This window comes from Petaurus breviceps, unplaced genomic scaffold (assembly GCF_028583685.1).
Source record: "Petaurus breviceps papuanus isolate PSGF00001 unplaced genomic scaffold, PetGlider_PUasm1.0 208, whole genome shotgun sequence".
In the NCBI taxonomy this organism is placed as follows: domain Eukaryota; kingdom Metazoa; phylum Chordata; class Mammalia; order Diprotodontia; family Petauridae; genus Petaurus; species Petaurus breviceps.
Window position 1 is genome coordinate 15,623,073 of NW_027185852.1, and position 23,146 is coordinate 15,646,218.

General features: G+C 38.4%; 1 protein-coding gene and 1 pseudogene across 1 annotated transcript in view; one reads left to right on the plus strand and one right to left on the minus strand.

Moving 5' to 3' along the window:
* The window catches only part of LOC138165288 (cytochrome P450 2J2-like), a 34,562-nt gene that overhangs the window by 1,417 nt on the left and 9,999 nt on the right, over positions 1-23,146 (plus strand). The window contains exons 2-6 of the mRNA XM_069093456.1: positions 2,074-2,236; positions 8,034-8,183; positions 9,176-9,336; positions 15,307-15,483; positions 19,862-19,997. Coding sequence (XP_068949557.1) covers positions 2,074-2,236; positions 8,034-8,183; positions 9,176-9,336; positions 15,307-15,483; positions 19,862-19,997 — 787 coding nt within the window. The remainder of the gene's footprint in view (positions 1-2,073; positions 2,237-8,033; positions 8,184-9,175; positions 9,337-15,306; positions 15,484-19,861; positions 19,998-23,146) is intronic.
* Positions 3,592-4,059, minus strand: LOC138165293 (NADH dehydrogenase [ubiquinone] 1 beta subcomplex subunit 3 pseudogene; annotated as a pseudogene).

Here is a 23,146-nt window from a genome sequence, read left to right on the forward strand (position 1 = left end):
CTCACACACACACACACACACACACACACACACACACACACGCACACACAGAGTTAAGGACCCATGGTCCATGACTCTGATTTTAAGCCTGAGGATGAGCCATATCAGGTCTCTGATGTTCACTTGCCTTATTGGTCAATTTGGGGCATTAATATTATGCTTCCTAATCCCATTAGTGTTTCTTCTAATTAAGTTCACCATACTCTGAAAATCACTTTTGTTTAACCTGACATATCACTCTGCTGACTCATATTTGGTGCTGTCTACTCCTATATAAGGTCTATTTCACCTTTTTTGTGTCCTGGACCCCTCTGGCAGTCATTGGGGTGAAACCAATGGGCAATCCCTCAGAATCATGATTTTAAATGCTTAAAATAGTATTATAAAGGATATTGATTATAATAAAATGCAGTTAACATTTAAAGAAAAGAAAACCAACTTGTTAAGAATCAGAGCAAGTGAAATTTGTTTTTGTATCTCAGTGTAAGACTTCACATTTATCTCTTTTGAATTTCACCTTCTTACATTCAGCCCAACCACAGCCCATCAATTTTTTTTGGTTGTCTCCATAACCCAAGCACCTTTCCTGACTTAGTGTTGACTGCAAATTCGATGAGCACTCGACCTGCGCTTTATTTGAGTTGTTGATAAAATATCGGACAACCTAGGGCCAATCAAAGGTTCAGAAGCAATCCACTGAAGCCCTCCCACCTATGACATCTGAGGGTAAGGTGCCTTGCCAAGAGCTGTACAGCTGGCATGGATCAGGGTTGGAATGAACCCAGGTCTTTATGATGCTGATGCTGGTTCTCTATGCACTATCCCGTACTGCCTCCCAGGTGAGACTGATATAGCCCTTGCACATTTGAAGAGAACTTTGCCTGCATTAAAACATTTGATCCTCAACACACTGCTTTGAGATAACACCTACATATGCAGAAGCTAAATCTTGGATTCAGTGCCTGCTTCCAGGTAGGCATCAAACATAGAATTTGAACCCAGATCATACTAGATTTCAAGTCACAGACCCTTATCATATCTCACCCCTCACCTTATTTATTTTTCTTACTTAAGTCTAAATATCCTTGGTTCCTGAAAAGTCACTGTATGTTACCAACTTGCAGTCCTTCACTGTCTGAGGTCCTTGAAGCAGAAGACCAGTATTCTCGGGCCCTTCCAAGCTGTAATGGCTTCAGAAAAGTGTGGTGACAGACTCTTGGAGTGTCTGTGACCCAAGGGCAAGCCTTGTTAAGATCAGAGAAGCCCATGGCCATGTTGGCAGCAGCATTGATTGATTTTTCCTATAATTCCTTTCAAAGACAATCTGCTGAGTTTTGAAAAGGTTTTGATGGGTGTCAGTGGGGGAAAGACCTAATCAATTAACAATAATTTCATAAGTACCTGCTAGGTGCCGGGTACTTTGGTAGGTGATGTAGATTAAGAAACAAAACTAAAACTGGCCCTGCCCTCTGGGAGCTTACATTCTACCCCCTCCAATGAACTTGCAATGGTTCAAGTGTTGACCTCCAAGTCTTTCTCCCTTATTCAGTTCTGAGTTGTTCTTCGTCATATATTCCTAGTCCAACATGCTGCCTTGAATGTGGCAGCCACTTCAGAGCCTGAAATATACTGCCTCTATCTCTGAAGCTTTTGGAATTCCCAGTTTTCATCAAAGCTCAGCTTCAGGGGTCAGTCTCTTACTGGAAGCCTTCCAGATCCTTCCCAGGTGCTGGGCTCCCTTCAAATCACTTAGAATTTCCTTTGTATGTATTCTATACATACATATTTATGCACAGATCATTTCCTTCCAAAGTCAGCTCCTCAAAGGAAGGAATTGTTTGGTGTTTGTGACTGTCTGCTCAGCTCCTAGCACAGGACATGGGATACAGTTGGATGATACCATGTTTGTTGGGCTGAGCTGAACTGAATTCAATGGAATTGGATCACACTGAATTGAGTGGACTCCATTGGCATTGATGTTTCCCATTGATAGAATGTCATCTGATGACACTACAGACAAGAAATAGGCTGAAAGGCAATGGAAGCTTGCAACTCAAACTAATTCTTTTTCAGTTTGCCAAGAAATATGGAAATGTTTTCTGCATGCATGTGGGCAGTTTAACTTATATGACAGTAACTGGATTGCCGCTGATCAAAGAGGTCCTGGTCAATCAAGACCAGACGTTTATTGACCGTCCCAAAGTTCCTGTCCACTTCCGTGTCTTTAAAACACTTGGTGAGTTCTTTGAATTATGGTAGTTTTCATCTCTAGGATTCTTTCAAAGATATCTTTGACTCTTGTCCTTCATCATTCCCAAGGGATTCCAACCTATTACAGAGGTCTTGTGGCTAGAAGAAATATGATAGAAAAAAATAAGCTATTGACGTTTCCTTCCTTCCCATCTGGAAGTAGGGGGAGAGGAATAGGATTGAGGGGGAGGTCAATGAAGATGGTGAAGGGATTCAAATTCATCCCATAGGAGAATCAGTTGAAGGCGCTTGTAGTATTTAACTTAAAGGACAAGAAGACTCAATTGGGAAGTATAGAGAGGCATGATGACCGTCTTCAAGTGTTTGAAGGCCTGTTAGCAGAAAAGGCTTTAACTTGTTCCTGGCTCTAGAGCCAGCAGCAAAGGGTAAGAGTTTCAGAGGGTTACAATTTGACTCGATGCTTGGAAAAACCCACTAACTAGCAATGCTGTCCAAAAATTAAATAGTTTTCCTTCAGAGGTGGTAGATTCCTCCTCGTTGGCAGTCTTCAAGAAAAAGTTGTTCAATATATTTGTTGTTGTTATTTGCTAGGTACAAGTTGGACTGGATGACCTCTGAGATGCCTTTGGACTCTAAAACTCTATGGGTTTATGATTCTGCCTTTTGTCCCTTTGACCCACATAATGGTACAGGTCCCAGCAGAGTCACTTGCATCTGGAGGCATTCAAAAAATCAAAGTCCCAGGTCAAAGCCTTTTGTTTTATATTTATTTGTTTAAGACTTTTAAAATTTATATTATTTTTAATTTATGGAATAAAGCAAGCATTACTGGAACACAGTATGATAAAAAGATCATTACCCATGAAACTGCAAATCTACTAGGCACAACTTAATATTCTTTTCAGATATACAAACAAATTATTATGGAAATTTCTTTTTTTTTCCTTTTTTTCTTCTCCCCCCTCCCTACAGATGGCTACCATTAGACAAAATAGTTGGGTTTATATATTATACATATATATGTATATATGATTATTTTATACATACTTATATTTATCTTCTCCCCCCCACCATGGGTGCAGATATCAGATTTTTATGACCTTTATAGTTAATTTGGGTATTTATAATAGAAAAAAAAATCACAGTCATTCTTAAAACAATATTGCTATTAGAATATACAACATTCTCTTGGTTATGCTAATTTCACTCTTCATTATTTAATGCAAGCTTTTCCATGTTTCTCTAAGATCATTGATTTCATCATTTCTTATAGCACAGCAGTATTACATCACAATCATATATGACAATTTGTTCAGTCAATTGATAGGCTTCACTGCAATTTCCAGTTCTTTGCGATCTCAAAGAGAGTCAATATAAATATTTTATTTTTTTTTCTTTTACCAAGTGAAATTTTAATATTAATCTTTTAACATGGCAAGTAAGCAAATGACAGAACGGCAAACATTCACTTTAAATAATTAGCTATGACTCCTCTATGTCTTAACTTCAGTGTTTAGAAGCATGTTCCTCCTCATTCTTTGGAGCAGTCAGGAAATATTCCACTCCGACAGCTAATAAAAACTCTCCAAAACCCCATTTGAACACTCTTGACAAAGCAGCCCATAAAGTAGGAGGTTTTCCAAAATGACCCATGTATCGCCAAGCTTCATTGTGGCCCCATGGATCCAACTTAGCCAACCTTTCCTGGATTCGTTGTAGTGGTGTTCCTTCTATCTTCCACTGTTTGTAATCAGGGAGTTCAATTTTTCCATGACCATGTCCATGCTCATGCTAATGTCCATGTGCCATGCCTGACAGGAATCTTGACCTCCCAGGGACACTGGAATCTCAGCACCGCCCCTGCCCTCCCAGCCAGAGGCAGGCAATATAAATATTTTAGAACATGTAAGTTCTTTTCCCTAATCACCTTTGGAAATATGCCTAGTGGAGGTATTGCTGGGTCAAAGGGTATAGGTAATTTAGTAACTCTTTTGGTATAATTCCAGATTGCCCTCCAGAATAATTGAATCAGTTCACAATTCCACTGATAAGGTAGTAGTGTCTGAATTTTTCCACATCCCCTCCAATATCTGTCACTCTCTCCTTTAATCATTTTGGTCAATCTGATAGGTATAAAATGGTATCTCAAGATTGTTTTAATCTACATTTCTCTAATCAAAAAATGATGTAGAGAGCATATTTTCACATAACTATAAATTGTTCTGATTTCTTCATTGGAAAACTGCCTCTTCACATCCTTTGAACATTTGTCAGTTTGGGGATGACTCATATCCTTTTAGATTTGATAAAGTTCTTCCTAAATTTTAGACATGAGATTTTTTTTTTATCTGATAAGCTGTCTATAAAATTTTTCCCCACCTCATTTTCTGCTTTCCTTCTGATTTTGGTTACATTAGTTTTTAATTGTATTAACATTTTTAACTTAATGTAATAAAAATTATCCATTTTCACCTAATTTTTCTCTATATCTTTTGTTCATAAATTGTTTCCCTCTACCTAAGTCTGATAAGTAATAGCTTCTATGTTCTTCTAATTTTCTTCTAAAATGTCATGTATCAATTTTGACTTTATCTTGGTAAATGGTGTGAGATACTGGTCCATGCCCAGTTTCTGCCACATTGCTTTCTAGTTTTCCCAAATTTATTTTATTTTATTTTTTACCAAATAAAGAATTCTTATCCCCAAATCTTAAGTCTCTATACTTGTTAATGCAAAGTTATGTTTGTGCTACTGTGGATTATATGTCTACTCAATTCCATTGATCTGTCATTCTATTACTAAGCTAGTATCAGATAGTTTTTTATTATTACTGCCTTACAATACTATTTAAGATCTGGGACAGCTAAATCTCCTTCCTTCATACTTTTTTTTATAATTCCTTAGATAGTCTTGACTTTTTGATTTTCCAAGTGATTTTTAATTTTTTTAAATTCTAATAATTCTCTAGTTCTATGTAATAAGAAACAACTTTGTCTAATAATGTTGCCTAATATCTAATTCTAATTATATAATTTTTCTAATTCTCATTTTCTAATACAAAAAAATAGTTTTGGTAATTTAATTGGGCTGGTGTTGAAAATGTAAATTATTTGGGATAAAATTTTCATTATTATTATATTGGCCCTGCCTACCTTTGAACAATTCATAACTCTCCAATTATTGAAATATAATTTTATCTAAAATTTTAAATATATATTTCCTGTGTTGTTGTTATTTGGGAGGATGGGGACAGGTAGTTCCCAGGTATTTTATGTCATCTAGAGCTATTTTAAATGGGGTATATTTTCGGTACTATCTTTTCTTATAGTTTTGTTTGTAATGTCTAGGAATGCTGATGATTTATGTGGATTTACTTTATATCTTGCTATGTTCCTAAAATTATTCATTGTTTTGCCTAACTTTTTTAGTTGAGTCTTTGGGATTTTCCAAATATATCATCATATTGTTTGCAAAAAGGGAGAATTTTGTAATCTCATTCCTTATTCTGATTCCTTCAATTTCCTTTTCTTGTCTTACAACTATTGCTAGGATATCCTATACAATACTGAATAATATTCATTACAGTGGGCATTCTTGTTTCACACCTGATCTTACTGGGAAGGCTGTTAATTTACCCCCCTTACAACTAATGCTTGCTGATGGTTTTAGATAAAGGCTTTTTTAAATCAGTTTAAGGAAAAATTCATTTATACCAATATGTTCGTGTTTCTGTTTTTTTAATAGAAATGACTGTTATCGTTTATCAAAAGCATTTTCTTCATCTATTCACATAATCATATGATTTCTTAAAACCTTTGTTGTTGATGTAGTCAATGTTAATAGTTTTCCTTATGTTATACCATTCCTGCATTCCTGGTATAAATCTCCCTTGATCATCTTTGTAATATATTGTTGCAATCTTTTAGTTAGAATTTACTTAGGATTTTTTCATCCTTATTCATTAATGAATTCATCTATAATTTTCTTTTTCTGATTTTACATCTCCTGGTTTAGGTGTTAGTGTCATATTTCATAAAAGGAGTTTGGTAAAATCCTTCCTTTGCTTATCATTCCAAATAATTCATTTAATATTAGAAATAGTAGATCTTTAAATGCATGATAGACAAAGCATTGGTCTCACTGAATGAAGCTTCTTTCCTCTCAACACAGAGTCACACCACGCAGAAGAGGGTGTTGACTCATACAGGAATATGAACGCCATCAGGAAAACTGAATGTTACATCAAAGGTTTCAGTCTTATTCTCTTGGAAGAGTCAAATCCAGCGGTGGGAAACTTGCAGCCTCAAGGCCACAAGTGCTTTTCTAGGTCCTTGGGTGTGATATTTTGATTGAGTCCAAGTTTTACAGAACAAATACTTTTACTAAGGAGATATTTTAGTGAAGTTTGAATTCAAAAGAGCCCACTTGAGGACCTAGAGGGTCACATGTGGGTTTGAAGCCACAGGTTCCCCTGGTCAAGTCTATAGGGAAGCTTCATTGCCTTTTCAGGGAAAAAAATGTTTCCATTTCATGAAAGGAACTTTCCAATTTAATAGATATTACTCCATAATTTCTTGCCCTTTGGTGGCAAAATTCTAAACATCTTTCCATGCTCCCTCCAGCACTTAATGGTCTTAGTGCAGTTGCTAGACAGCCATGACCACAAGGATAAGAGAAGCCTGGAATGAGCTGAACCAGAAGAGGGTGAAAAAACTGGGCATATGTTCACACACACACACACACACAGCTTGCAATGTTACAGTCCCCTGCACACATGCCGTCCATGGGCAGTGGTAATGTCAGAAACAGTCCTCAGTGAGAGATAATGGAGATAGTAAGAGCCCCACCTCCCAGGGCTGTTGTGAGGCTCCAAGGAGATAACATTTGTAAAATGCTTAGCGTTGTGCCTAGTGAACCGCTGGTGCTTATTCCCTTTCTTTATCCAGTTAGAGGACTCTGTGGAAGGACCTCACTCTTTTTCTCCTGTGGGATCTAGGTAGTTATAGAGAAAAAGTTTGATTTCTTCCATCATAAACAACATATCTCTACACAATTCCATTCTTCAGCACCTTACAAAAACTCTATCCCTTCGTCCCCAAGTTCTTTGTAGCAAAGATACTTCCTGGGAAAGGAGTATTAAAAGAATCGTGCCCCCCCCCTTTCTTGGGTAGGGAGAAGAGGGGTTAGCTGTTTAATACTGTACTGTTAACAAGGTGGAGGGGCCTTATCAGTTCCAGATGACATTGAGCAAACGGGAGACAATGAGCCTGCTTGTGGTACATGCAGCACCCAAAGGCCAAGGCATCATTGCCCTCCCTTGACCATGACATTGATGAAGTCAGCAAAGGCCTCATGAGATGGCTTGGGCTGCTCAAAGTGGTTCTGGCCATCCGGATCAGATTTGGCCTTCTCCCCTGTCCGTAGCTGACTCCTCAAAGCAGAAGCTCAGTTAGTAGTCAGTCATCTCTGACTGAGAAAATGAGAAGCCCAAACTTATATACCCCAAATTGCATGACCTGGTTATAGACTCTGCAGGCCTCTGTGCCTTGGCATCTCCCTCTGCTTTGTCTTTAGGACTTCCAGGTCTCACATGTGCCCTATAGTAGGACTTTAAGTATTATTTCCCTGATCAGTGTGCAAGTTCCTTTGGAGCAGGGACTGTCTAACCCCTACTATTTGTATACCCAGCAAAATGTTTGGCACAAAGTAGAAATTTTTGAAGTGCTTGTTCAATTGAATTTCCTTTCTGGTAGAGGGAGTAAACACACTGAAATTACAGATCTTTTGAAGTATTGATACAAATTATTTTTATTACTATTTAGGTTTAATTGCCTCCAATGGCCAAGAGTGGAGACAGCAAAGAAGATTTGCCTTAATGACCCTAAGGAACTTTGGTTTGGGAAAGAAGACCCTGGAAGATCGGATCCGGGAGGAGGCCAGGTATCTCATTGAGGCTATCAGGGAAGAAAAAGGTGAGCACTGCTCAGGCAGAGGTATTTTCAATGGCTTCTGGTTGTCCTTTTGTCCAAATGATCATCGGAGGGAATCTGTCACTGTGGATTGGGGAAGTAGGGGAAGAGAGGTCGTCCCCAGACTAAAGACAGGCAAAATGTCCCCCTCAATCACCAGGGAATGTTTTCAGAGACCCAACATTATTCTCAAGGAAGAAATGAGGCAGGGGATCCTGGGGATTTAAAGAAAGGAAAAAGAGATTCTTGCCCTCAAGGAGGTCCTACTCTAAGGAGGGAGGCAACATGCAAACAATTATGTTCAAACACAATACAAACAGGAGAAACTGGAAATAATCAACAGCAAGAAGGCACTAGAATGAAGGTCACCCAGCTAGAAAATGCTTGAGGTTATCTGGGTCTTCCTGCCTCCAGGTCCAGTACCTTATATCTACCATATATCTTATACTGGGTCTCTTCCTCTTTCACCTTCTCATGTCTTTCCTTTTCATCCCAGTGTTCCCAGTCATAATTTCAGCTCTACTGCTACATGCATGCAAGTAACACACAGGTTTATGTAGTCATGGGTATTGGTATTTGTACACAGATGGCATACCTCTGTGCACCTATTCACATGATATGTCAGATATAGAATCATAGATAGAAGCTAGAAGGGCCCTCAAGGGTCATCTAATCCAACCCCTGCATTTTACTGCTGAGCACATGGAGGCACAGATAAATAATTTTCCCAAAGCCACATAAGTAAACAATGATGAAACAAAATATGCCAACTCAATTCCATGTCTGGACTGAAACATTACAAATTGAACTCAGTCATTTCTTTTTTCTCTCATGCATTTAAGCAGTAGCTGGTTTTGAACAATAATAAAGCAGATGTGCTGGTGGGCTGGAAGGGAGAGGGCAAGGAAAGATGGTTTAAGAGAAAAAGGTAAAAAGCTGTACTTTTTCTGAGTTAAATGAAGAGTAGACTGTCCCCTTTCTCTTCTGGTCAACAGGACAGCCCTTTGACCCCCACCTTCAGATCAACAATGCTGTTTCCAATATCATCTGCTCCATAACTTTTGGGCATCGCTTTGAGTACCATGATTCTCCTTTTCGGGAGCTACTGAAGAGTTTGGATACTGTCACGGTGCTTGAAGCAGGGTGGGAGTGTCAGGTAATACCATCCATTCCTGGGCAGGGCTGCCTCAGCCTAACCTGGGCCATGTACTTCCTACCTGGGAAAAGAAACAACATGTCTGTGGGAGGAAGACAGGATCTGATTCAGCTTGTGCATGAGTTTCTCTACACAGTAAAAGGGATTCAAAAGGGGAGAGGAAAGAAACAAGACTTTTATAAACAGTGACATGAAAAACCTGCTTGAGAGACCCAATGTATTCCAGATCCATGAATAATGGGAAACACATTTTTGTACAGTTTTAAGTTTTTCTAAGATATTCACCAAGATTGTTGACTTACAAACATTTATTAAGCACATACTATGTGCCAAGTACTGTGCTCGGAGATGGGGACACAAGGACAAAAATGACAGCCCCTGATCTTGGGTGTTTATATTCTGTTGGAGGAGACAACATGCCCTCAAGTAAGTGCATATTCAAACAAAAATTAAAAATAGGAAAAGTTTGGGTATTGGTTGCATTAGAAGCCAGGAGGACCAGGAAAGGCTTCGTGGAGAAGCTGTATCTTAAGCAGAGTTTGAGAGAAACCAGGAATTTTATCCTCATCTTTTCAGAGGAGGCAGAAGAGAGGGAGAGAGACAGAGAGAGAGACAGAGAGAGAGAGAGACAGAGAGAGAGAGAGAGAGAGAGAGAGAGAGACAGAGAGACAGAGACAGAGACAGAGAGAGAGAGACAGAGAGAGACAGAGAGACAGAGACAGAAAGAGAAGGTGGAGAGGAAGGGAGGTAGGTTTATAGACAGAGAAAAGAGACATAGACAGACAGCTAGAGAAACAAATTGAGAAACATAGATAGAAGGGACACAATAAAAGTTCCAATGATTCAAGTGCTTACATTTAAGATTTTTAAACAGCTTTATATTTAATATCTCCCACATCAGTGCGTCTGTACTGTCTATCTCTCATGCCTGGAATGCTCCCCCTTCCCACCTTCACCTCTTGGTTTCCTTCAAGAAGCAGCTCAGATTTCACCTTCTACTGCATGATGTCTTTCCCTGAGTCTCCAGCCTCTAGTGCCTCCTCTATCAGATTACCTTGCAATGGGGGTGTAGAGTATCTTCAGGGAAGCCTAGTAACTTTGGTGTGAGGCTCCTGAACCCTTTCCAGAGCTGCTTTCTACCTTTGGTGGCCACCAGTTCCACCTAAGTCTCACCTGAGGCTCCCAGAAGCTGTAGCATATACAGTGGGCATACCCAGTGAAGCATTGCAGCACATGGGCTAAACCAGGGTGAGGGTTACTGAGGGTTCTCCAGCCCATTGGTGAATTAGAGGGTGTCTACCCCAAGCATGTGAAGACTCCCTGTGGTGGAATGGAGAGGTGACAACATTCTGTTCCAATGGCCAAGAAGGTGACTGAAGCTGGTAATGTGGAGTGCTTAGAGCTTGGGTAAACATTGAAGATTCCTGCCTTCACTGCATCTAGAGCTATCACCAGTCATCTTGAGCCTGTCCTGCCCTTGGGCTGTGAGGATTCTGAAATCGAGAGTGAGGCTGATGACCTTGTGCAAGTCATCACCTGTACCTTTTTGCCATTTTTACTTATCTCAGAGTCCTATGGTGAAAGGCAAATGATGAAGCAACAGGTGCAGATACACTGGGAGCTGTCATCACAACCCTTCACACAAGTGGCCCAAGTCATGGGTTGTTTTCTCACTGGAAGCAGCAGTGGGATGCGACATCCCTCTGGGCATCTGAGCAGCCTTTTAAGGATCACACTGCTAACCTCCGAGTGTGGAGAAAGGAGCAGAAGATACTCTAAATCTGCCTTCTTTCCTAACCTTGGCCTGATCAACATGAAAGACAGGGACCCCACCCTGTGGTGGAAACAAAAATAATGTACAAAAAGGTCTGCAAAGATGCTTCCACTCAGCATCAATAATTGGATCTGCACACATTTACAGACAATACAAAGTCCAGTAGATGTAAAACATGAACAGCTCTTCTTGTGAGACAGCTCAGAGGGCATTGCACCCAAATAGCAGTTCTGTGTGAAACAAGGCTGGCAAATGAAGACCAGCTTACTGAAGATGGAACTGGATATATATTTTTCTGGAGTGGCCACAGTGAAGGAAGGTGCTATGAAGCTGCCATAGGCTTTGCAATCAAAACTAATCTAATCAACGAACTTGTATTTCTACCAAAAGGAGTGAATGACAGGCTTATGACAATCTGTCACCAGTGCTTATGTTCCCACCCTGATGAAGTTAAAGAAAATTTTTATGACGAGTTGGAAACCCTTATTATCAGTGTGCCAAAAGAGGGCAAGCGCATAATTCTGGGCAACTTTAATAGCAGAGTAGGCACAGATTACCAAACATGACAAGGAGTCCTTGGGAGTAATGGAGTTGGAAACAGCAACAGCAATGGTCACTTACTACTGAAGACTTAAGCATCTCGTGACCTTCTTATCACCAACACTGTCGTCTATTTACCTAAACACAGTAAAACTTCATGGATACACCCTCATAACAAACAGTGGAATTAAATAGACTATGTGATTGTAAGGAGAAGAGATTGACAGGATGTGAGAGTAATGAAGGCAATGTGTGGTACAAAGTGCTGGACTGATCATAGACCTATCCTCTCCAAGCTAAATATTCATATTCAATGAAAGCAGCAGCCCCAAGGCAAAGTGACTACCAGAAGAAGTAAAGTCAATACATTAGAGCATTTCTCCAAGTGTGAACAGTTTGTTGCCAACTTGAAGGAAAAGTGGAGTCGACACAAAGTTGGTAACAGTGGAGCAGGAAAGGAATGGGCAGCCATCAGAGATTTGTTGTACAACACTGTATTTGCTCATTCGGTCAGAAAACTCACAAATATCAAGACTGATTTGATGAAAATGATAGGCAAATTCATGAGCTGCTAAATGAAAAAAAAGAGAACCTCACAGGGTTTACCAGAAGGATAATTCATTCATCTCTAAGAAGGTAACATTTAACTCCACCAAAGTAAAGAACAACAAAGCTTAGAGAGATGCAGGATTCTTTTCCCTGTAAAAAGGCATATGGAATTAACAAGCCATACCCTGAAAACTATTTATGGGCCAAAGACCTATCAGGCACCTCAACTACTCAGTACTGATGGAACCACATTGATTAGTGATGAGATCCTAGAATGATGGACTGAACACTTCCATAGCGTTCTCAACAGGCTGTCATCAATCAATGCTGAAGCCACTGACTGATTACCTCAGACTGAAGTCAATCCCTTCCTAGCTGAAATTACAACTGAAGAAATTTTGAATGCCATTAAGTTATTTTCATGTGGCAAAGAACTTGGTGTTGATTCTATTCAAGCTGAGATTTACAAGATGTGTGGTTGCTGGGGGTGGGGGCGGGGTACATTGTTCACAGAAAATCTGACTGAAACGCTCTGGGTTATATGGCAAGAGGAGGTTTTCCCCCAGAAGTTCAAGGACATCTCCATTGTCTATATCTATAAAAGTAAAGGAAATAGATTGTCCTGTGATAATACCTGGGGCTTCTCTCTCTTAGGTCATTGCTGGAAAGAATCATGACAGAGTCCTTAATAGGCTGATCCTCTCACAAGGAAGATGGTTATCTATTTCAGAGCCTGTGTGACTTCAGAAAAGTCCAAGGAACAGTCCATATGGTGTTTGCTGCCCAACAACTCCAAGAAAAATTCCAGGAGCAGAACAGAGGTCTGCACATAATGTGTGAGGATCTGACCAAAGTCTTTGATATTGTTAGTCATGTGGGTTTATTGAAAATTATGTCAGAATTTGGTTGCCTGGAGAAGTTCATCAGTATTGCATGTCAGTTTCCCAATGTCGTACTGGTCTGGATTCTGGATAATGGGTGCTGCTCTCGTGCTTCCCCAGTCACCAATGGATTGAAACAAGGCTGTGTGCTTGCCCCCATACTTTTTAGAATTATGGTTTCAGTCATGTTGTCTAATGCCTTCCATGAGGACAAACACAGCATCCAAGTCAGTTACCATACAGATGGTCAATTATTCAAGTTGAAAAGGTTATCAGCCAAGACTAAAGTGGAGAGAATGTTATTGCATGAATTTTGATTGGCAGATGATTGTGCACTCAATGTGGCTTCTGAAGGTGAGATTCAATAAAGTATGGACAGACTCACTGCTGCATGTGCCAATGTTGCTCTAACAATTAAAACCAAGAAAGTCCACGTACTCAATCATCCAGCACCACACAATTCCTATGTGGACACATTGCTTACAGCAAAAGGAGAAGCTTTGAATACTGTGAATGAAGTCACTTACCTTGCAGTGTACTTTCTATGGATGCACATATTGATAATGAGGTTGACCCAGCTTTTCCAGAGCTTGCTCAGTGTTTGGGAGGCTCCAAAGGAAAGTGTGGGAGATAAGAAGTGTTAGAATGACTACTAAACTGAAGGTCTATAAAGCTGCTGTGCTTACCTCTTTGTTGTATGCCTATGAACCCTGGACAGTACAAAAACATCATGCCAGGAATTGGAATAAGTTCCATTTAAATTGTCTTAGGAAGATTCTGAAGACCTGGATGGAGAAGATACCAGATACCAAGGTCTTTTTTTAACTAAACTGCCAAGCATTCATACTCTACTATAGAGAGCACAACTCTTGATGGACTGGCCATGTTGTTCAAATGACAAACATATGCTTACCCAAAAGATTATTTTATGGAGAAATCACACAGGGAAAGCACTCACATGGTAGTCAGAAGAAGTGATACAAAGGCCCTCTCAAGGTCTATCTTAAGAACTCTGGAACTGATTATGTGACATGGGAGGCACAGGTACAGGACTGCTCAGCATGGATGCTCTCATTGGAGAAGGTGTCATGCCCTATGAGCAAAGCAGAAAGGAAGTAGCTCAAAAGAAACATGAGGTGAACAAATTTAGAGAATCCACCCCAGGTGTTCACATGGACTATTTGTACCTGCGCTGTGGTGGAACATTCCGAGTTGATATCGGTCTCATAAGTCAGAAGTAGGCACCCTATGACTTGACTCTAACATAATGACATCATTTTGGTTCTCTTCAAGAAAAAAGGGCAGCAAAGAACCAATTTTCAACCACTCTTCTTATATCTTGCATGTACCCAATTATTTCCATGGTGTCTCTCCCATTACATGTGAGCCACTTGAGGACAGGGACTACATTTTCTCCCTTCCTTTGTATACACATCACTTAGCCAGTTCTTGGCAAATAATGCTTAATAAATGCTTGTTGATGGAATGATTTATTTAGATCCTCCCAATGACCCATTGAGAGAATTGCTATTATTATCATTCCCATTTTACAGATAAGGAAACTGAGGCTGAGAGAAGTCAATTACTTGTCCCATAGCTAATAAGTGCCTGAGGCAAAATTCCATCTCAGGTCTGCCTGAGTCTTACTCCATCACATCACCTACTCTGCCTCCTAGTACAGTAAGTGGGCCTCACCAAAGGAGTCACTGGCTCATGGTTTTACTTAACTCCTCTGGATTCTGACAATGGAATCAATTGATAAAAAAGGGTGAATAACACTAGGTCTCATTTCCTTAAGAGGAACAAAACAGAAATTCAGGAGAAAGGAATGCTGTGGGGCCAACAGGGAAATACCAGCCCAAATACTAGCAATTTCCCTAGAAAGAATCTCTCCTCTCCTTTTCTGCAGTTCATGAGGCTACCTAAATTTGTGTCATGTTAGAAGAGTTATTTTGATGCATCAGGATGTGGCCAAGGGGCTGATGTATGAGACAAAGATGGTTGGATTCCAGCCTGGATGTTAGGAGGATAACTGTATGGGAAGATAAACAATGGATAGGGAGGGTAGATTTCAGGAATGGAATTAAAGATGTGGAATTAGGGTACATTCCATGACATACAAAAAGGTCAAAAACCCTGGCCTGACTTAGGATGAGGAAGATGAAGAGATAGGGCATCATAACAGGAACTGAGAATCATCATTCTACCACTTTTTATATTATTTAGCTCTACAATATGTTCCCTTGGATAATGAAATTCCTGCCAGGAAATCATCAGAAGTTCTTTAAAGAGTGGAAGAAGCTAGAGTCTTTTGTAGAATGTGTGATCAGACAACACAAGGAAGACCTGAACCCAGAGGAGACATTGGACTTCATTGATGCTTACCTTAAGGAACTCTCCAAGGTAATATGGATAGTGGGCATTGTGTATTTAAAACAAAAAAAATGCAGAGTTGTGGGGATAAGTGTATTAAAATGCTTCAACCTTTGCATCTCCCTCATAATGTAAATATCTTTCTTCAATGACAACCTAGGGAGGTAAAAAGAGTAAGTAATGGAGCTTGCCAGTGGAGAGTTCATAATTTTTACTTAGAAGTGGAAAGGACTATATAGCTCATTGAGGTCAATCCCCTGATTTCAAAGTGGAAACTAAAGCATAGAGAGGTTAATTTATTTGCTTCAGGTGCAGAGCTGTTAGAAATCTGAGGCTGGATTTAAACCCAGCTTTTTCTTTCTCTAAGTCCAACGTCCTTTTCATTAGAAGCTCCTCTGATTGAAATAAAGTCTTGACCCTGCTATTCATCTCTATGAATTCATCTCTTTGCACCTCACTTTCCTTATCTGTAACATTAAGATATTCTACATACCTCCTTAAATATCCAGAATTATTGCATGTTCTTTGTAAACATCACAACACTGTAAGATTAAGTTAAATTATCAATCTTATACATGCAATAAAAATATAATCACTTTTGGAAATTTGTGCAACAGTCAAACATGTGAGCATCATTGCTCATTGTCATTCCTGAATAATGTCAAATGGTCACAAACCCAAAAAGAAATCTTGGAAGACAATGAAAGGAATGCAAAACTCATATAAGAGAGAATGAGGAAAAAAATAGAAAGAAATCATTCCATGAAAATTATAAAAAGAAAGTTAATTCACTAGAAAAGAAGATACAAAACTTAAGGAATAAAATAATTTCTTAAAAACTAGAATTGGCAAGTGAAATTTAATGATAGTATAAGACACTAAGATAAAATAAAACTAGAAAAAAAAACCAGAAGAGAACCTGAAATATCTCATTAGAAAAACAACTGATCTGGAGAACAGATCGAGGACAGACAATATAAGAAGTGTTAGTCTACCTTACTCTTATGATCAGAAAAATATCTTCCTGCAATATAACTGGAAATTATTAACAACAACTACCATGAAGTTCTAGAACAAGAAGAGAAAGTAGAAATAGAAAGAATCTACTGATCACCATCTGAAAGAAATCCCAAGGAGAAAACTTACAAGACTGGTATAACTGAGGTTCAAAATTTTCCCATTAAAGCAAGCAACAAGAAAAAAAAATATTGTAGAAAAACAATCAGAATTTCACAAGAACTAGTAGATTATATACTAAAGGACCATAAGTCTTTGAACATTGTATTTCAAAGAGAAAAGGAGCTGAAGGTACATCCCAAAATAACTTATCCAACAAAGTCGAGTGTATTAATGAATGAAAAAAAAAATAGATATTTGATGAACTGAAAAATTTTCACGTATTTGTAACAGAAAGACCAGTGTACAATAGAAAATTTTATATAAAAGATTCAGAAAAAAGCATAAGTAAACCATTAAAGACTCAGATTAAGGTCAAAATGTTTACTGATGACATGTGAAAATGTTATTTATATTAGTAGTTTTTTTGTTTTTATTATTAGTAATAGTATTCTTAAAACTCTTATCATTACTGAAAAAACTGTGAAAGAAAAGTTGGGACTGAATTGTATATAATGAGGTGATTCTAAAAAACAAAATTTGTTGGGAAAATGGTGAAAGAAGAAAGTATCTCGTCCAAATGGGGCGTGAAAGAAAGAATGAATAGAGAGAAAATGGGTTGGGGTGGAGGGCTGGTAATATTGGAAATTTACTCTCACCTGGATTGCAGAGGAAAGAATATATATATATATATATCTGAAGGCATTTTGAAGTCCTAGGAAGTTTTAGAGAGGTGAGAAAATTAGGCATTAAATTGAGGAAAAGATTTTTAGAATAGTGTATAGATTAAATTTAGGAGGATCAGGTGAATAGATTAAGGAGGGACTTTTAGAGGGGTGGCTAAAATAATAAATGAGAGGGTAACGAAAGAAGATAAGGTGACAGGGATAGGATGAAAAGAGAGACTGAGAAGGAAAATAGTAAAAATAAGATGGAGGGAAACTCACAATTTCAATATAATATAAAATATAAATTTGAATGTGAATTAGGAAAAATAATGATAATACTAATTTGGAAAAAAAAAAAACAACAAAAGTTCGCGAATAGCAAAGGAAATAATAACGGTGTGTGGAAAGGATGTTTAGCAGCACCAGATCTCAAAGTATACTGTGAAGCATCAGGAATCAAAAATATATGTACTGACTAAGAAATAGAGGGCTTAACCAGTGGGATTAATTAGGTAAACAAGAGCTTCTGGGATAAGAACTCACTAACTGACAAAGACTTCTGGGAAAACTGGAAAACAGTGTGACATAAACTATGTATGGGGCAGGGTGGGAAATTTATGGCCTTGAGGCCACAAAAGAGGCTTCTAGATCCTTGGGTGCCACCTTTTGACTTAGTCCAACTTTTACAGAACAATTCCTTTTATTAAGGGGATTCATTCTGTGAAGTTTGGATTCAGTCAAGGGTCCACACTTGAGGACCTAGAGGGCCACATGTGTAATTACGGTCTCAGGTACCCATTCCTGAAACATCTTGCACCATGAACAAAGATATGATTAATATGGGTGCAGGGTTTAGACAAAAATGGTGATGCCACAAGCAAATTAAGAGAGGATAGAATGGTTTACTTGTCAGATTTATAGAGGAGGGAAGAATTCATGACCAAACAAGAGATAAAGAGCATTATGAGATGGAAAATGAATGATTTTGATTATATTAAATTAAAAAGGTTTAGTACAAACAAATCCAATGCAACCAAGATTAGTAGGAAAGCAGAAAGTTGTAAAATGATTTTTGAGCGAGTATATCTGATAAAGGCCTCATTGCTAAAATATACAGACAACTGAAAAAAATTGACAAGAATACACATTCTTTTTGCTTTGTGAAGGGCAATTGGGGTTAAATGACTTGCCCAAAGTCACATGGCTAGTGTGTCAAGTGTCTGAGGGCAGATTTGAACTCAGGTCCTCCTGACTGCAGGGCCAATGCTCTATTCACTGTGTCACCTAGCCACCCCACATTATTTTCTAATTGATGAATGGTCAAAAGATAAAAAGAAGTAGTTTTGAGATGAAGAAATCAAAGTTGTCTATAGTCATATGAAAAAAATGCTCTAAATCACTATTGATTAGAGAAATGTAAATTGAAACAACTCTGAAGTACCAAATCATACTTATCAGATTTGTTAATATGAAAGAAAAAGCAAATCATGAATGCTGGAGAAGATTAGGAAAAATTGGGACAATGATGCACTTTTTAATGAGGCAATTGGGGATTAAGGGACTTGCTCAGGGTCACACAGCTAGCAAGTGTCAAATAATTGAGCTTGAATTTGAACTCAAGTCCTCCTGACAAGGTTTGGGGCTCTCTCCACTGTGCCATACTAATGCATTGTTGATAGAGTTGTGAACTGATCAGTCATTCTTGAGAATAATTTGGAACTATGCCAAAAACAATATCTCTGCATACACTTTGATCTAAGCAATATCACTAGTAGGTCTATATGCCAAAGAGATCATAAAAAATAGAAAAGAACCCATGTACAAAAAATATTTATAGAAGCTCTTTGTGTGGTGGCAGAGTGGGAATTGAAAGGATGCCCTTCAGTTGTTAAATGGCTAAACATGTTGTTGTATGAGAAATGATGAGCAGGTGAATTTCAGAAAGTTCTGGAGAGACTTACCTGTGCCTATGGAAGGTGAAATGAGCATAGCTATGACTTCGTACACAGTATCATCAATGCTGTGAAGTGATCAACTATGATTGGATTCACTCTTTTCAGCAATGTGATAATCCAAGACAAGTCCAAAAGACTCATGATGGAAAATACTATTCACATCCAGAGAAAAAACTGATGAAATCAAACGCAGATTGAAACATACTGTTTTCGTTTTAAAAGTTTTTCCTGTTCCATGCTTTTCTTCCTTTTGTTCTGTCTCTTCTTTCACAACATGCCTACTATGAAATCATGTTTTACATGAATGCACATATAAAATCTATGTCAAATTGCTTACCGTCTTAGTGAGGAGGGAATGGTGGGAGGTATGGAAAATTTGGAATTCAAAATCTTATATAGAAAAGAATGTTAAAAATTGTCTTTACATGTAATTAGAAAAATAGTATTTTGAAGAAGAAAAATAGGAGCTTTCATTCTTAGGAAGAGTTACTACATTTGGGGGGATTAAAGGGAAGCCCAGGATCTGCCACCATGACCTTCCTAAAGCTCCACTGAGTGTGCAGTTCCTCATGCTTGGAGGCAGCCATAATTATTCTTTTTTGGATTAACTAGCTTTTGCTTTTTTATATTTTACTTTATGTATATATATATTTATATTTTATATTTAAGGATAACATCCATTCTAGTTTTAATGAAAAAAATTTAGTCTTCTGCACTCTGGACCTCTTCTTTGCTGGAACAGAGACAACATCGACCACTCTGAGGTGGGCACTGCTGTATATGGCCCTTTATCCGGAGATCCAAGGTACAGTGATGATGCCAAGCTATGCACCCCTGTAGAAGTCTGCCAATAAGAGGTTCCATTTATAGAGAGCTTGAAAGTTCGCCAAACACTTTGCATAAATCATCTTCTTTCAATTGTCATTGGAATAGAGCCATGATTTCCATTTTTCATAATCATGCAGACTCCTTTTTAACATTAAAATTCCTTTCAGTTCCCCATATGATGGTAATTGGTGGCTATGTGTTATGAGAATGGGAATCTGAAGATCTTCCCTACCCCCTGGCCCTTTGATAGGCTTAAGTGACTCTGAGAACCTTCCCTGATTTGAAAATATACTCTGCCCCCAATAGGCTGAATGTGGTCACATGGAACCTGTGGCAGGAGGCTTGTTTTCCAAGAATGCCTACACCTTGTTACTTTCTGATTGGGTAGTGTGTCAAGAGGGTTATTACATTCTCTGAGCCAAGGGAAGGCTATATGTACCCTGCTGTGAGATTTTGCTTTGGGGCTCACTTTGGGAAGAGTCATGTGAGCTGGCCAGATGAGACTCTGGGAAGCCATTGAGCCCCCGGCGTTGAAAACCCAGATGTTGGGGCTTCCCTCTCTGGTAACTAACTAGGTATGGATGTAATGGTCAGACAGCTGGAAGCCCTGGCTGCTGATCTGTTTCTCTGTATTTTTTTGTCTGCTTGTACCTTCTGTTTGTTTTCTCCGAAGTTTGGGGTGCTGACCTTTTCCCCCTGAACTAGGTAAATTATATATATTTAATTAAAGCAAGGTCATTAACCCATTTTGTGTTGCTTTACTTTAGAAAAGCAGATCTAAGAACCTGTGCTAGCAGCCATCCTGGGTATGCTAGGGTGCTTGCTGCTACACTATGGCACTAGAGTGAGCACAGAATTTGGAGTCAGGAAGATGTGAGTTCAAATTCTGCTTCAGGCACTCTTTTACCATGCCACCCTGAGCAAATCACATATCTTCTTTCAACCTTTGTGTCCTTCTCTGTGAAATTGGGATTATAATAGACCTTGCCTAATAGGATGTTCTGAGGATCAAAAAAGTTAAAAAAGTGCTTTGTAAGCCTTAAAGTGTATTTAAATACCAGACATTATTTTATTATTATAAATTATTATTTTAGTTTTTTAAAACCATTTTATTGAAAAGTTGTATGTTAACAAAAAGTAAAACTTTTAAATGTGTTTGTATTCAATTAAATTTGATAAATCTCCATAGATTTCAAAATAGAAATACTTAAGTGAAGGATATGTCATGGATTCAATCTACAGAAGTTCATGAAGTCTTTAGATTTAGATTTGGAAGGTATCTCAGAGGCTATAAAATCCAAACCATCTCTTGACAAAAAAAAAATGATACCAAATGACCCTCAGTCCTCTACAGTCAGTTCCTGCTTCTACAATGACCATGGCAGAATGATGAAAAATGGGTAAAAAATCACATTATTGATAAATATTAACTTAGAGATAAGCTACTCTAATATTTATCTTACTTGTAATTGCTATACATTATGTATTATATTAACATATTTTATGGTTATAAGCATAGTTATAAGCTACTTTAAATGGGTGATCTAACCATTGCCCACAAATATACTATTGTATGAATTCATGAATTCTGAAATTGCCTAATCTGATCTCCATCTATTGACATTCCACCTCTGCCTCTGTCTTCCTTGACAGCCAATCTCATGACTCCTCAGTTCCCGCCCAAATCATCACCCTTGCCCTTGCCACATTCTCCTCCTTTTTCCATCTCGACCCCTTGGTGAACCAGTTTAATCTACACTTGCCCCATTATGGTATCATCCATCTTGCCCTGTCAAGCCTCAGGCTTGTATCACTTTCACAATCACTGGCCATCACTCTCATTCATGCACTGTTAAACGAAGGTAAGGAAAATCACAAAACCAGACTGACTGTGTCCACTATAAATTTATCTTACATAATTTCATAATTATTTCTTCAAGGCATTTCCCTAATTAACTAATTTTCCTATTCACTGCAGCAGATGTTCCAAACTTTCTCATCCTGTCTTGTGGGAGCATGGCTTCCTCTTCCCAATGCTGAGAAACTGGCCTCAAATTTTATTGCGAATCATTATATACATATGTATGATATTTTTCTCCAATTACATGTTTAAACAATATTTTTAACATTTTTAAAAGTTTGAGTTTCAAGTTCTATTCCTTCCTCCTTTCTTCTCTTTTCCTGAGATCATAAGCAATCAGATATAGCTTATACATGTAGACTCATGTAAAACATTTCCATATTAGACATTTTTACAAGAAAAAATTTAATGAAAAATGAAAGGAGAAATAAAGTGCAAAATAGCATGCTTCAGTCTGTATTCAGACACTATCAGTTCTTTCTCTGGAAGCAGATAGTATGCTTCATCATTAGTTCTTTGGGATTGTCCTGGATCATTGCGTTGCTGAGAATAGCTGCATCATTCACCATTCTTCATCATACAACATTGCTGTTACTGTCTGCAACATTCTCCTGGTTCTGTTAACTTCACTTTGCATCAGTTCATTTTATGGCAAATCTTGAGGCCATTCCCCTTAAGCTCCCTATTCTCCCCTCCTTCTCACCTCATATGATCCAGATGCCTTCTCCCACTACTGCAGCCTTTACCCATATCTCACATGAAGATGTGATCCTTCTCCTTGCCAGGGTCAACTATGTTAGATGTAGAAGTGATCCCATTCCATTCCATTTTCTTTAGCAGATTGTTGTCTGCCACTTTCTCCTTTATCTTGAATCACCCCCCTATCAGTTGGTTGCTTCCTTGCTAATTACAAATGTACCCATGTCCTGAAAAAAAATCATTTGATCCATCCCCACAAACTATTGTCCCATCTTGGCTCTTCTTTTTGTGACTAAACTCCTTGATAAGGCCATCTGGAAGAAACGCACCAGCTTCCTTTCATCTCACTCTTCTTAATTCTCTAGTCTACGTTCCAATTTTATAGTTCAACTGAAACCACTCTTTTCAAAATAACTAATCATCTCTTAATTGCCAAATAGAATACTCTTTTCTCAATTTCCATCCACTTAGACCACATTGCCAATCACCTTTATCTCCTTGATATTCTCTTCTCTCTAGACTCTTGTGACACTCTTTCCGAGTCCTCCACCTATAAGTCGGACCAC